The following is a 15,125-nucleotide window of genomic DNA, read 5'->3' as shown; positions in this document are numbered from 1 at the left end:
CGCGTGCCCCCCCCCCCCCCCGGCTTCCGAGCAGACATCTGTGCATAGGTGTACGCGCGCACTGACACACGTGTGCGGGAGAGTATGTGTTCAATCTGTCCACGTGCAGATGCTCTGACTCCAAGTCCTTCTTGCTTCCATTCCTTCGTACCATTACAAGCTCTCATCGAAACCTCAAGCCCCGGGCCACCTGCAAGCACGGCCCTCATCGCGCCGGATAGATACACACACACATACAGGCAACCTTCTACAGCATTCGCACACCGCCCGACTTCAGCGCGGCGCTTTCTTCTGCCTTTCTCTGTTGTGCTTTCTGCGCTTAGTGGTCTGAGCACTGCCGCAGCAGCGACTATCCTGCGTCCACTCAAGAGTCCGCCTCAGTGTCCATTGCTTGCGCGTGGACTTTGGCCTGTGCACGTGTGTCGTGCTCTGATTGCCTCCTCTTCCCAGTCTAGATTCTTCTGCCGTCGACCGCGTGAAACAGCTAGCGTATATCTGCACACATACATACCTATACATCTCTCTCTCTACATGTATGTATATATGTGTGTGCATTTATAGATATATATATATATATCTGCGTACATATCTATATGTGTGTGTGTGTAGATATATTCGTGCGTTGACGCCTTGCTCCCACTTGTATAATAGCTTGTGGCCCTCCTCCTTTTCCCTGCCTCTCCGTCACTCTCTGTGTGTGGCTGCCGGCGCCCTGACGCAGATGTACCGAAGGGAGAGCAGCGAGCGACTGTGCGGCACCGCCTTCGACTCCCACGCAGCATCCCCTTATCATACAGATACATCGTTGCCACACCACGTGTACAGCGAAACTTGGGAGTCGCACGAAAGCCGCGGCCAAGGCCAAAGGCGCTGCGAAGAAGAGGTCAGTATTCAGCGCGGAGAAGAGGAAGACACATCCCGGCTTGCATCCACGCAGAGCTACGGAGAGGGCTCCTCCATGAGCGCCGCGACTTTTGCGCGTTCCGGCGGCGCCGCACCCGCGAGCGCGCAGGTGGAGGGGTCTGTGTACACCCCGCATCGCACCTCGCCACATGTGTCCGTTGCGCTGCCTTCCTCTGTTGGCTCCTCCATCCGCTTGCCAGCATCGCCGGCGGGCTGCCTGAGACCCTCTTCATCAATCGCGAGGGACGCTGCTTCTAATCCAACGGCGGCGGCGGCGGGAGGTGGGCGCGCTACGACTTCTCACCCTCTGCCTGTTGTACTAGACGTGAAAGTCATAGAGACAGACGTGGTTGACCCTCCGTTCCCGAGCGAGATTCAGTGCCGCATTTGCGGGCTGTCCGTTCTTCGAAGCGACTGGGAGGCGCATCAGGCCACAACGCTGCATCAGCGGCGACTGCGCGAGTGTGCTACCGCATGCGGCAGCTGCAGCAGCTCCTCGTCTCGCCCGCTGACAGTGGTGGTGCAAGGTAGCAGCACAAGCCAGCCGGCGGCCGCCGCGGGCTTCAGGGGTTTGCGGGCACCAGTGACTTCTAGGGACGCGCAGAAGGCTTCATCCTCAGTGACACCTTCTGCGCGTGCGCTGGCACTGAGTAGGGAGAACCCCCAAGAACGCAGCCAAGCCGCCGCAGCGGTGGAGAGGCGGCCATCTTGTCGCCCATATCCATCTCGTCGCGAGCTGGACTCAGCCAGCTCCGACACTGCCTCGCCCATGTACAGTACTAGCAGCAGCTCCACGAGCAGCAGCAGCAGCAGTCGTACAAGGAGTATTAGCAGTGTTAGCGCGGGCAGCACCTGTAGCAGAAGTGCAGAGTCGGAAGGCAGCGCCGCACGCGGCCATTCTAACGTCAGCGCTGTCCCCCACGCCACCACTCCTCGACCAACTAGGCAACCTCCCACCCCCGCTGCGCCCAGCAGTCCCACGCCGTCTTTCGTGCTACCGCCTGTCTCTCCTCCGCGCTTCTCCGCGGCATCGTCTGCGTCCGCTGCCGCGTGCCCCGCTTCCCTGCTGGTGAAGACGCGTGGGTCAGACGAAGCGGCAGCCGCCGTGCGCTGCGTGGAGTTCCCGGAGGAGGAGCAAGAGCGGCGGCGCGTCAGAAAGCTAGAGAAACAGCTGAGCTCATGCCTCTCTCGTCACGAGCACAAGGTGCTGGCAGCGTGCATGCGACGGTGGTATGAGGCGATGTTCACCAAGGCAACCGCGCCTATTACCGACTCAGATCGGCCAAAGCGAGGGGGTGGCACAGTAGTCGTGGCCGGTGCTCCCTGCTCACCGGGGGGCTGCACTGGGACATCGCTGTCCCCGGAAACGGTCAGAGCCCACCGCATCGCGGTCAACTCTCCATCGCCGCCGCCGGTCTCGGAAATGGCGCGTGACAACGTCGATTCCGCGCCATACGAGCAGGGCGTGTCGTCTGCCCCACTCAACTCCACGAGTCCGGCAGTCTCGGCAGCCGCGACCGGTGCGGCGTTCCGGAGTCACGACCAGGACAATCGCTCGCGCGACGTAGCGGAGGAAAGAGCCGATGAGGGCGATGGAGGATCCCTCGCCCGGCGCAGCAACACCCAGCAGCCAGCGTCACCGAGCGGTTCCATGCCGCACTGCGGTGAGGACATGCAGATGAACCGTCTAGCAGCTGTCGGTGTGAAGTGCGCTGCTTCTCGAGTTGTAGACGCGAACCCGATACACACTGAGCACGCCGGCGTGCTGATGACCCGTGGAGAGGCCGTGTCCCCACCTACGCCGTTTTTCACAACCTGCGTCAAGTCCTACGCGCGCGTTCATGTCACTGCGGACGGCTATGTCTCTCCAGCGGAAGCTCACCGTGGCTCGAGGGGTGGCAGCGCAGAGAGCGAGGCGCAAGATTTGGAGGTGATGCAGACGAAGGTGAGCTGGGTGGTCCGGCCGGCGAGTCGACCGTCCGCAGCGCGCCGTTCCAGCTCCGATTCCTCGGATAGCACCTCTGCCCGAAGAGACTGGAGGGGCGCTGTTGGTTGCAGCGGTGCCGCAGTAGATGCTGCGGCTGCAGCTGCTGCTGCGCGCGGGAGCACATGTGATCCCTCGCAGCCTCCTGCTAACTCGCCAGGCGTAGAGGCCGCGTGGGGGCAAGCGAGGGGCAAGGGTGCGGGGCGGCACGGCGGTAGCCGAGCTCAGCTTCACCACGCCGCAAAGGGTGAGCGCGGCACTGTGTCTGGTGGGCGGCCCCATCTGCTGCAACCGCATTTGGCAGCTCCTAGCAACGTTGCTGGATACGGCAGGTATGCAGACGATGACGGGGGCGTGGGTGCGCATGCCGTCGGCGATGCAGCGGCGTCGGAGGAGCCGCCCGCGCCGAGGCGCCGTCGGCACCGCAAGAAGCACCACCACAGCGGCAAGACCAAAGCGGAGGAGTGGAGGTCTATGTCAAGGAAGAAACGCCGCGGTGACAGTGGCGACGAGAGAGCCGAGGCCGACTGCGCGTCACGGCGCACTCAGACACCATATGAGGAGGAAGCCCATGCCAGTGCCGTGCACCAGCCTCCGCACTCGGCGGATGCCTCAGCGACGGAGACGACCAGTGCTGTGAGCGCCATACTTTACCCAGGAGACAAGGGCGGCGGCTGCGACAGCGTGGAGCGGACCGGCGAGGAGCGACACCGCCGCAAGGGTACGGGTGACAGGAGGGAGGGGAGGAGGGAGTCTGGCCGGCCCTATTCAAGTGGCTCTGCTGCTAAGGCTGCGACCCCCATCCCATCTGGCGAGGCGGACACGAGCACCGTGGAGGACGAAGGGGCGTTGCGCGAGCCGTCACCGCTGGCCTCCGAGGCTGCGGGAAGAAGGCACGCAGTTTCGGCGCGGCTGGCGGTGCCACAATGCAATCGATCGAGCACGCTGGATGAAGCATCGCCGAGGCAGTCATCGCACGCACCACCACCAAAAGCAGCGGCGTCAAAGAGAGATCCGTTTAGCCACGCTGGGGCCCTGAAAGGCGACCATGCTACAGCTGCCTCGCCATCCTCCTCGATCGCGCTCACAGGTGCGTTGGGAGAGCGCTCCTCCTCGCTTTCGTCGTCATCGTTCTCATCGCCGTCGTCCCTCAGTTACAGCATCGGTAGTGACAGCGACATGGCCGAGCTTGTTGCTCGCCTCTCGCCCAGCACCCAACAGCGTGCATGGCAGCTGCTCCGTCCGGGGAGCGCGGCGTCGCTGCTTGCCCACTCCGTCGATGTGCCAAAGGCGCCAGCGTGCGTGTCAGACACGCAGCAACACCATGAGCTCGACCTGGCAGCAACGATCATGTCTGCAACGCAGACGCTGACCAACGCCTTCATTGCAGGGCAGGGCAACCCAGCAGCTCAGACAGAGGAGGAAGAGCAGGTCCGGCTCGGGCACCTGCCCGCTTTTCCACTCTCTGCTTTGGCATCTCTGACGCCACAGGATGTGCGCAGCCGCGGCGCGGCGACGGCAACGATGCCCATGGCCGATATTCTGTCCGGCGTCTTGACCGGGGTGCCAGGCGGAGACAGTGGTCACGCGGCTGCCTCAGAGACCGGCGAGCAGAGCGCCGCACATGGTTCCAATCATCATCTCTATCGTAGTCACCCACGTGGTGCGAATGCGGCCGTGCGGCTTCCCAAGACGCTGCTGGCGTTGCACGTGATGAGCGCTGGCGCGGCGAGCAGTTCAGTCGTGGCTCCACCTGTGGATAAGCTCGACGGGCGTGTCTCCGATTGTGACGGCGATGCCGCGCAGCCGCCACGGGAGCCGTCGGTGCCCTTTGTTGTGAATCAGGCAAGTGCTGAGGTAGGGCTGCTGCTGCCATCGTCGTCTGGCCACCCATACGATCTTGGCGGCCCAATGTGCTGCGGCAGCGGCAGGGGCGGACGCGGGTGTGCCGGCCCTCATCCCTTCCTTGGCGCGGCGCTCGTTGGGAGAGAGAGCGGTGATGACAACGAGGAGATCAGTGTGGCCGGGCTGCCGTCTACAGAGCGCTACGATGACGTGTACCTTGCCTACGCACACGGGGCGGCAACGTCGTCAACGCACGGCGTAGACGAGGGGCGTGCGCAGCAAAGCAGCGGCGCTCCAGAAGAGCACGCAGCGGTGGGGCAGAGCGGCAACGCTGACGATGTTCTGTCTCCATCCTCGATGCCGCCAACTGGGCTGGGCATTCTTCAAGTGTCTCGGCGACCCTCTCGTGCCTTGTCCACTGCCGTGAACGAACGCGTCACAGGTGCCCCCGTAGGTGCGTCCTCGGCAGTGCAGCTTCCTCCGTCATCCTTTTCCACGCATGCGCTAGTTGAATCAGGCGTTGCGCAATCGCCTGACGAGGGACTTAGCCTGCACGCAGTGGAGGTGGCGCAGCGACATAGTGCCACTGCTAATGCCGCCGCAGGGCCTGCACGCGACTTGCACGATGTGCACAACGAAGGAGCCGCAGCAGAGAGGAGGAGTATGCTTGCGCCTGCTGGTGCTGTGGCTGCTGTCGCCGACGAGGGACGGCGACTGGTAGGTGGCGTTGCACCAACAGCTGTCTATACATCACATGCTGAAGCGGAACGGGCACCGAGCTCGCTCTCATCCGCTACAGGTAGTGAGCCGACGGCGACGCGAACCGGTGCCGGAGCACTGGTGCCTTTTCGCACCACCCGTCCACTCCACAAGGCCGTCTCTGACGGCCCTGGCGCGGTGCTGCCGAGTACAAACCGGCTTCTCGCAGCGTCTTCTTTCGCGTTCTCTCGTGGTGGGATGCGAGCCGCGAACCCGGCAGATGCCATAGTGCCAAGCTCAGCGCCAGCGCAGCTGCACCTCGATCGTTTACGGGGACCGATGTGGAACATGGACCAGGCATCGGAGAGGCGACTTCTTTCGCTTGACCAGCACACCGACACCGTCACCCCCACCACGAGCGCGGCCATCGAGAGTGGCGGTGATGCATCTTCGTGGCCTCTGCGCCCTGCAGATGGCAAGCACGTTGGGAAGACCGCTAGTGATACCCCTCACCGTGGTCTTCACCCCACGACGGCTTCTGAGGCGGCAGGCTTCAGCGCAGTCTGGCGCGACGCTGCGGGAGCATCCGGCACCGCGCTTGTGCGCATGACCGAGCCGCTGAATACGCCGCCGTACACTACCGTTGTGCCTTGCTCGAGGGCGGATGGCGCAGGTGGGTTTCTCTATGACTTACCCTCTCTGAAGATTCCAGTGCTGCGCGCCAGAGGTGACCGAGACGGCTTCGACGAAGGCCTGTCTCGGCGCGCTCGCGACCGGCAGCTGAGAGGTACACATCTGTCGAGGGGGGCCACCGCTCAAGCCGCAGTGGTGACGGGTTCTGGTAATGTGCCGCTGTTAATGCCGTATGCTCTGCTGCCTGCAGCCGAATGCATCGAATCCTCTCCCGAAACCCTCGCGCAGCCTCAGCAGTCGACGATGGACAACCATCCTCCCCGCCCGTCTCGGTTGCCGCGTCTGCGGGACGTAGAAGCTTGTATTTGCAACCTTGCTGGCGACGCCGTCACCCGCAGCCCCACACAGCATCCCGAGGCAGCCGAGGCGAGCGCACTCTCAGGCGCGCTGGCGCCAGCTTCAGCCGGCACTGCGCACACGGTGAGCTACTTGCCACACGGCGTGATGCCTACGACACACCCGTATTGCTATGCGACCCTCAAGGGAGCTGCTGATGGTGAGCCCGGCACCAAGCGCGACGATCGCATTGCTGAGAGCGAGTCAGTTGTGACGGCCCTGCGATCGACCTTAGCGGCGCGCACGTCTTTGGGCGCGGGCCTGGAGGACAGCGCGCTGAACCACGCATCCGCCTCTTCCACTGCAGTGACACCATTGGTCGAAGCGGCAGAAGCAGGGCTTGGTGCAGCACGCGATGCCTCTCCGCTGTCCTCGTCGCCGTCCTCGTGCTCGCACGCGAGTCCTGCAGGAGTGCACCCGAACAGACGCCCGTCTCATCATCGCCGCCATTGTGATGGGTCGGCTGCGTCTCAGGAGAAGAGGAGCGACGAACGAAGGGAGCATAGAAGGTTGAGGCAGGGAAGCCGCCGCGATGGCGATGTCTCATTGGGACATCACCGGCAACACCGTCACCATCGGAGCGGCCGCCGACGCGAGGAAGACAGCAACGACGAAACGCACCGCTGGAAACACCGACGCCATCATCGCGCGCATGCGCAGCACCGCGTGCCGCGACACGGTCGTGAGAGGCCGCAGGCAGAGGACACCGGCGCAACGGCCGCACAACAAGCGCACCTTCCTCTGCTATATGCACTCGAGGCGGCCCCGCAGCAGGGCCACGCGGGTGCAGACTGCCGTGACGTGCTGTACGTTGTGCAAGAGGCTGGCAAGCGGCCGCCGTCCGGAGCTCACCCGTCGCACCCATACCGGGTTGCACTCCCGTCTGCACCAGTGGTGCCGAGCACCTTTGGGCACGAGGCGCTTACGAGAGGCAAAGACCATTGTGGGCAACCAGCGGCTCCTTGCAGCGTCGACATGGCACGTGCGGCGAGGCAGCACCGTTCTCATCGCTGTGGCAGCAGCAGCACACCACACATCAGAGATGGCGCAAGCGATGAGAACGCCGCGCTGAGCAGGCATCCGCATCGGCGACCCGGCGAGCGCGAGCGCGCCCGGGGCCACCGACACTGCTGTCGCCGAATGCCAAGCGCCTCAGTCCTGTCAACGCCCTCATCGTCGTCGAGGAGCATTGGCAGCGGCAGCAGCATGAGTAGCGGCGGTGACATCGAGGTGGCCAGCGCTGATTCCCCTCGCCGCGGCCGTGCCGCAGCGTGGGTAAGCGTTCCGCCAAGCACGGCTGAAGACGTAGCCCGAGGCCCAGACAGCGGTGACGTTCCGGGAGAAGGAAAAGAAGAGGTGGGCGCACCAGAGCGCAGCCGAAGCGACGATGCGGAGCACAGCGTCGAGGCACCGCCGCGGCAGCCGATGGTGTCAATCGAGGCATGGCGGGGAGAACGCAGCGCGCAGCCGCCCTCCGACCTTGAGTGGGGTCCAGCAGCTGAGCACAGTGGGCCCGCAAGAGCGAACGCGTATGCGCCCGAGATCAGTAGGCCGTCTGCAAACGCGAAGGCAGGCATCGGTGCAAGCAGCTATGACCCTGGGCGCGGAGAAGCTGATGATGATAAAGGGGCCCGCAGCGTCGATTCCCACCAACCACCGGAACTTGCTGGCAGTAGACGTTTCACTGAGCAGGAATCGCCCGCAGGGAATGAAGATGGCACTCTTCTCTCCCGTGTGTCGCCCGCCGCAGCGCCTGCCGGATCGGCGTCAGGGAAACACGCGCCTGGCGCACAGTCGCCGTGTAGTGGGGCACACGGGTTGGCTTATGTGTCCTCCGCGAAACTCGGGCGCCCTCGTCGGCCTTCCGCGGACACCGCGGCGACCGGCATGGCGAGGGGGAAAGACACCGCGGACGGAGAGCCGGCGCCTCCACAGCACGGTGATCTCCTCCACCGCGACAGCACGACTCGCTTCCACCGCGTCAGCAGCGCGGAGCTGCCAAACGTGTTGGCAGGCGAAGTGCGATGGCGCACCTCACCTGAACCGTCGCAGAACCCGTCTGGAAGCACACGCCGCCCGCTGTACGTTGTTCACAACCCCGCGTCATCCGCGTGCGCGATTACGGGAAGGCAGGCGCGCCGCGCGTGGACAATCACGAATCCCACGAACTCCCTCGGCTGCGGCCGTCTCAACCCATACTGCTCCTCATGCCGCGCCAAGTACAATCTCATGTTTGTTGACCCTCAGATGCGACCAGTCCAGTGGCCGTCGGCTCAGTGTGCTGAGCTGGATCAGATGGGTGACTGCCGCATCCACAGCGGGTACATTTTCGGCGGTGGCGACACAGAGTCTAAGCGTGATGCGATGCTCGTCCAGCAGCGACTGCGATCGAAGAGGATGGCGGCGTGGCCGGAGTTGCCGCACTCCGGCAGAGATCACCTCATCGTTCACGAGGAGGATCTCGATGGCCCGCTGCGCCAGTTCGCGCCGCCGCCGCAGGGGCACTTTGTTCGCATCGCGTACGCAGAGGACATGCGACTTCCCGTTGGCCCGGCGCTTCGTCGTCGAGCGGCGCTGCTCGCAGCGTCGGCCCGCCGGAGCTTCGCCTTTTCGCCATCATCAGCGGCGTTCTCACAGCTGCCACGGCACCCCTTTCCAGGTGATGCGTCCGGCGATGCACTGCGGTTTATCACCTCCCCTGCCGGGGAGAGATTGAACGATTGCCCACCCGCCTCGAGCGTGCCTTGGTACCCCAGCACCATACGAAGCGGCACGTGCAGCTACGACAGCTACCTTCGAAACCCGACACGTGACCGCAGCTCTCCTCACAACCAGCGCAAGCGCTGCAGCTCTTGCAATACGAAGGACGCCGGCAGTGCATCCATCACCCAGCTTGACAAGTTTGCGGACGTGACGGTCGCCGAAAGCCGTCAGCCCCCGCCGCACAGTTATCCAGCGTTGGAGACGGTGGGGGTCGCGAAGCGACTGGCCGTCACCGACGCCGGCGCTACCGCGAGCGTTTCTGCCGCTACATCGGGGATGGCGGCAGAGCCTGCCAGCGTTGCGGCTTTGCGCCAGGAGGAGCGCCGGATCAAGAAGGCGCTAAAGCAGCTTCTCTGGCGTGACTTGCCACAGCAGCGGGGGACGGTAGAATGGGAGAACTACCTGCGCTCGCTTAGTGAGGGGCTCCGACAGCAGCCCGGCCTTGCACTCTCGCTTGCGCCTCCGCTTCCTGCGCAGGTGGTGGAGACCGTGCAAGCTTCCCTTACAGACAGCGCAGCCAAATCATGACGATGATGCCCTACCCATCACTGCTTGTGTGTGTGGGGGGGGGGGAGGAGGAGGCCGACTCGGCCCTCTGACAGCCTTGTTGCTGTTCAGTCTGCTCCGCAGCTGATCCTTGCGTGCGTCTCTCTTCGCGCGCACATGTATGCCTGTCTCTGTGACTGGCTGCTTCGCACTACCCGCATTTTTTTTTTGCTGTTGCCACTCCTGCACGCATGCGCGCGCGCTGAAGTGTAGATATAGATGTACTTGCGTCTGCACGTGTGGAGCGAGAGCACTGGGCTCGCCTTGCTTTCTTTCCTTCCAATCCTTTATGCGCCGCATGGGGCCATCTCCGATGTGAGCGCGCCCATTGCGTCGTCGACTCGTGTCTGCATCCCCCTCCCCTCTTTCGGGTGTTTTTGTGGCGTAGTCGCACGCGTGTCTTTGACGGCAACACTGCAACCCTCCCCCTCAGATCGCGCATCCCGCGTTGCTCTTCGCCACAGACGCGTGCCGCTGTTTTCCATGTGCCTCCCTTATTCGTTTGTGCACCTCAAATCGTGTAGTGCCTGTAGTCGATGCCGCTGCGGAGAAGGTGCGGAAGTGATATGCTTGGATGGGGTGTGTAACATATCCATAGAGACTTGAACACCGATCAGCAGCATGGGAGAACGGAAAGCACGCATGTTTGGACTTTTAGACCTGCATGTGCGGCGATGTGGCCATGATGAGTCAACGCCGCGACCGCTTCATCACCTTTGTGTCAGCGTCTCTTCTTATGCGGTCTTTGGTGCACTCATCTCACGTGCACCAGGTCGGCAACGTCTGTGACGCTGCGCGCACGCTCACTGCACCGCCTTTTTCCTTTTTGTTTTCTTTCCTGCTCGCCAATTTTCACAGCCCTGTCGATGCCTCCGCTCTGCGACTCCGTCTCAACTGCCCCTCCCTGCCGTTCACACCCACACGCACACCCACCCACCCACCCACCCACACACACACACACACACACACACGCTCATGGAGATGTGCCTCGGAAAGCAGCCCAAGCGCAGCGTAAGAAGCACGCCCGAGGGAAAAAAGGGCGACGCCGAGGCACTGCGTACCGTTTCACCGTGTTTGTGCCTAAGTAGCAGCAGCGGCAGCACCCATGGTGGACTCTAGGCCCTCAGTCGCCACCCCATCTGGGCAGCAGTCTCTCTTCTCTGTTCTCGGAGGCGCCGTTACACGGGCGGCGCTGCAGCAGATGCAGCGTGACGTTGACGTCCTTTGCGAAGTGTCGGCTTCAGCGCATGCCTCCCTGTCGCCTGGCCCCCGTCCTGAACCAGTGGCAGCGCCGTCACTGCAGCCCGGTGCTTCGGGTGGCCATCCGCTGCAGCGTGTGCTCGATGCCCTTCGCTCTGCCGAGGTGGGCGCCTTGCCAGAAGGCGGCAACGACGAGAGACGTGCTCAGCCTTCCTCCACCTCCATTTCTGTCCGTGACGCTCTCATCGACGCTCTCGGTCTCTTTGCCGGGTCCTCGCTCTACCGCGAGTGGGTGCAGGCCCCTCGCCGACGCATTCGGCGTGTCGTTCGTCAGCTGGCTATCACGGTGAGAGAGCGCTACCTGTCTCTGCTCGCAGAGCGCCATTCCCTCGCCAGGGAGGAGCCGCTCGATGTGCACGTGCAGCTCTACCCATCCCACACTGTGCAGCGGACGGCTGTCCCGGCAGCTCTGAAGGAGACACAGGGATTCTGCGCTGCTGTCACGGTGCGGCGCCTATCGGCGCTCGAGGAGAAGGTGACCGCGGCACGGCGGCTGCGTCAGCGCTACATGCAGGCTGCAGCGCCAGGGCAGACGCTGTCGAGTGTCCTCAGCTTTTGGGCCGACGTGTCTTATGGCGATGCGCCGCCTGCAGCTCTGATCGACTACCCGCCTCTGGGGTTCGAGGAGGACAGCAGCAGGCTCACCGTCGAGGCGCTACAAGCAAGCAGAGATGCCGCCGCCGCTGAAGGCCGCCGGCAGCTTGGGCGCAAGACTCAGCGCGCTAGCGAGGATGCAGATGGGCCAGCGCATCCGGCGCTCTTGTTAGGCGTCGAGGAGGAGTCATCAACGGTGACCGTTACCCGTGAAGGGCTCGAGGGGGAAGAGGGGCCTGCATGGTTGCAGCCTCCGCTGCTCCTCCAAATGGATGATGGGCTTAAGGACAGGCAGTTTGCAGCGGCCACCACCGCCGGCCGCATGGCGCCTGTCCCCCACCTCCGCTACGAGGGTGCTGGCCTGTTGGCAGTGATGTACGTGCATAGCTCGGGAATCGCTTATGTCGGCTACCCGCACGCCTCCGACACGGCGTCGAGCGCCGAGCCCACGGACGGACTTGTGCGACGGCCTGACGACGAGCCGCCGGTCGATCCTTTGGCGGTGGCACCACCGACGCCACCATCATGGCAGCAACTGCCGCCGGCGCCCATCTGCTCGTTGCCCATGAGCTCTTCTACTGGCTTCGTGCGCGGCCTTCTAGGCTTGAGCTGAAGGCGCGTTCCAAAATTATGTCGCGCGGAACGCGCCCAACATATCAGGAGAAGCACGTAATCGAAAGGACCCGAGGGCAACAACATGCAGGCACGAGTGCGGCGGGGGAGGCGTGTCAACCTCTCCATCATTACTAACTTGGCTCTTGCGCTCTCTGCCTCTGTCTCTCGGCGTGTGCCTGTCCGCAGAACTTGGAGCACCTTCTCCACGCAGCCTTCGCCTTTGTATCAAACGCCGAGCTGCTGCCCTACCCCTTTTATTGCCATTATCATCTCTTCCTCTGCCTCGTCCTTGCCCCACCGTACTATCGCCACCTCCACACACACGCACACGCTTCTGCAGATCTTCCACATCCGCGCTGCATCTTTTTGCTTTTTTTTCTACCCCCTTCTCCTTCTTTTCTTTGCTGCCAACGCGAGACACACGCCTCCCCTCCATCGGCGCCCCGTGCTCGTCCCCCGTTTTCTTTCTGTCGTTGGTGTTGTGATAGCCCCTCTTGTCCGCCCGTCGTGTTCTCCGTCGCAGCTTGATCAGCGAGCGCATCGCTACTCTTCTTCGCTTCACATTGAATACGTCCGTCACGGGCTGCCACTGTCCGTGTCTCTCTCTCGTATTCTTCTTTTGGTTCTACCTGGCGCCCCCTCCTCCAGACCTTTGCACCGCAGCCATGGCGATATCTGGTGTTACGCTCGAGGAAAACGTCCGCGGCGCGATCGATGATCTGCGCATGAAGAAGAGCCGCTACGTCATGATGTGTATCGGTGCGGACGGAAAGAAGATTGAGGTGACAGAGGTTGGTGAGCGCAGCGTGAATTACACCGATTTGAAGGAAAAGTTCTCGACGGAGAAGCCGTGCTACGTGGCCTTCGACTTTGAGTATAACGACGCTGGGTCGAAGCGCGAGAAGCTTATCCTCATTCAATGGATCCCCGACACTGCGAGGCCGCGCGAAAAGATGATGTACAGCGCGAGCCGAGATGCTCTGAGCTCCGTGTCGGAGGGCTACCTCCCCATCCAGGCGAACGATGAATCCGGGTTGGATGCCGAAGAAATCATCCGCAAGGTAAGGCTCCATCGTAGCGTGTAAGACAGCGCGTGCGTGTATGTGTACGCGCGTCTTCGATGCAGCAAGAGAGCGAGAGGGAGGGAGTTAGCGAGGGAAGGGCGGCACCATATTGGCAACGGCTGCAGAAAGATACTTGCGCGCATGTAAATACACAGGGTCGCATGTACACGTTTACGCCTTTGCTGCCCTCCTCTTCTTTCCTCGTTGAGCCTGAAGGCTTGACTTCAATAATGTGGCTGACGGCGGAAGGGGTGCATCGGGACACTTCTGTGTTAGCGTGCAGTTGACAATGCGCGCCCGTCAGCCGGCGGCGTGTCCGCAGCGGCGGGGAGGGGGAGGGCAGCGGCGTAGAGGCCGCCGGGGACGGAGGCATCGATGCTTACCCGTAGGGATCGGAATAGGCTCGAACAACGGTGACGGACAGAGGAGCAAAAAAGAGAGACGAGAGCGCGCAAGGGACGAAAGGCTGCGAGGTGAGAAAAGTGCATGGAAGGCGCGAAGCAGCATCTTGCAAAGACGGGCAGGAGCAGCACAAGTTGCGGGGGTGACGCTCCTGGAGGCGATGTGGAGCAGCACTGGTGAGCGAGGAAAGAGGGATGGCAGAGGCGCGCGCGCGAAAAACGAGGGGCTGCTTCATCCTTCGTTCTGGGGGAGGGGGGATTACCATCGCGGTTAGTGTCGCCGCTGCAGACGCGAAGAGAGCGAGAGGCTGATGACTGAGCTTCTGACACGCACGCACCCTTGCCGTGCCTCAGTCGCCTTCGCCAGGTGCGTGTACTTGATGATACGCATCCCTTCGTTGGCTTGCACTGGACCAGACATCAGGGCCGAAATGCCGAGCAGGCGCGTGTCGCTGCGCTCGCTTTCGCTTTCCCTCCCCTGGCTTCTTCACGCTTTTTTTTTCTACTTGGCTTGCGTGTGTGCCACTGTCTCCGCTTGGCAGCATATCCGCGTCGTCTCGCCGCATTTTTTCTTGTCCCTGTCCTCTTGCATGTTTGCCGGTTGTCTCTCTCTACTGTTCGTCTCCATGTATGCTTTCCTTTCTTCCCGCTCTCTCTCCATCTGCAGCGGGTACAGGTGCACACGTGGTCGTGTTTGCGCGCGCACCCAGTCTTCAAAGGCCCGCATGGCATCCCGCTCCCAACCCACTGTTCGTGCGCGCGCTCTTCTTCTCTTCTTCCTTCCCCCTTCCTGCGCGCGTTCTTGTGTGCTCCTCCTCGTCTTCGCTCACGTCGTCTCCTTCCGCTGGCTTTCGTTGATTTCGCAATCTTATTTTTACTTTTCTCTGTTGTTTGTTTCATTCGCTTCTCTTCGTCCGCCTCCTCCACAGTCCGGCTCTCCCCTCTCTCTCTTTCTCACGCACACCCCACCTCATCCTCTCCCCTGACGGTGCCAACTCTTTCTGTCTCCCGCCGTCACAGCCTCCGCCTCGTTCTCACTTTCACCACTTCGCTGCATCGGCGTCGGTGGCGTGGCGCTTTTCTCAGGCAGGCGGACATACCGCAGAATGAACCCTTCCTCCCTCGCCAAGGAAGAGCACGCGCGCTCGCATACACACACACACACACAATGCAAAATGGGGAGGCTGAGATTGAGGGGCTCAACGGAAGTGCGTGTGCGTGCATCGTAGGAACAGAGTGGGCTTACTTGCCTGTATGTCTGTGCATGTGAGCTCCCCTCCTCCTGGCCTGCATCTACTACGTCCTCCCGCCATCCCTGCTTCCTCCCGTGATGGCGGTATCTTGAATGTGCGAGCTTTTCTGCCGCTGGGAGTGAGTAAGGAAGGGGTGGGGATAGTTGGCCGGCGTTTTCTTCTTGGAGAA

General features: G+C 62.5%; 3 protein-coding genes across 3 annotated transcripts; all 3 read left to right on the top strand.

Annotated features, from left to right (window-relative positions):
- Positions 1 to 721: 721 nt before the first annotated feature.
- LDBPK_290540 (hypothetical protein, conserved) lies at positions 722 to 9,751 on the top strand (the record flags this gene model as incomplete). Its single annotated transcript, XM_003862423.1, has 1 exon — positions 722 to 9,751. One exon carries the CDS (start codon positions 722 to 724, stop codon positions 9,749 to 9,751), a length of 9,030 nt encoding a protein of 3,009 aa, XP_003862471.1.
- A 1,786-nt stretch (positions 9,752 to 11,537) lies between these two features.
- Positions 11,538 to 12,236, top strand: LDBPK_290530 (hypothetical protein, conserved; the record flags this gene model as incomplete). Its single annotated transcript, XM_003862422.1, has 1 exon — positions 11,538 to 12,236. The coding sequence occupies one exon, from the start codon at positions 11,538 to 11,540 to the stop codon at positions 12,234 to 12,236; it is 699 nt and encodes a 232-aa protein (XP_003862470.1).
- Positions 12,237 to 12,903: 667 nt separating this feature from the next.
- Positions 12,904 to 13,323, top strand: LDBPK_290520 (cofilin-like protein; the record flags this gene model as incomplete). The annotated part of the gene is made up of 1 exon (XM_003862421.1): positions 12,904 to 13,323. One exon carries the CDS (start codon positions 12,904 to 12,906, stop codon positions 13,321 to 13,323), a length of 420 nt encoding a protein of 139 aa, XP_003862469.1.
- Between the last annotated feature and the right edge of the window lie 1,802 nt (positions 13,324 to 15,125).

This window comes from Leishmania donovani, chromosome 29, assembly GCF_000227135.1.
Source record: "Leishmania donovani BPK282A1 complete genome, chromosome 29".
Lineage (NCBI taxonomy): Eukaryota > Euglenozoa > Kinetoplastea > Trypanosomatida > Trypanosomatidae > Leishmania > Leishmania donovani.
This window is presented reverse-complemented; position numbering and strand designations above follow the sequence as displayed.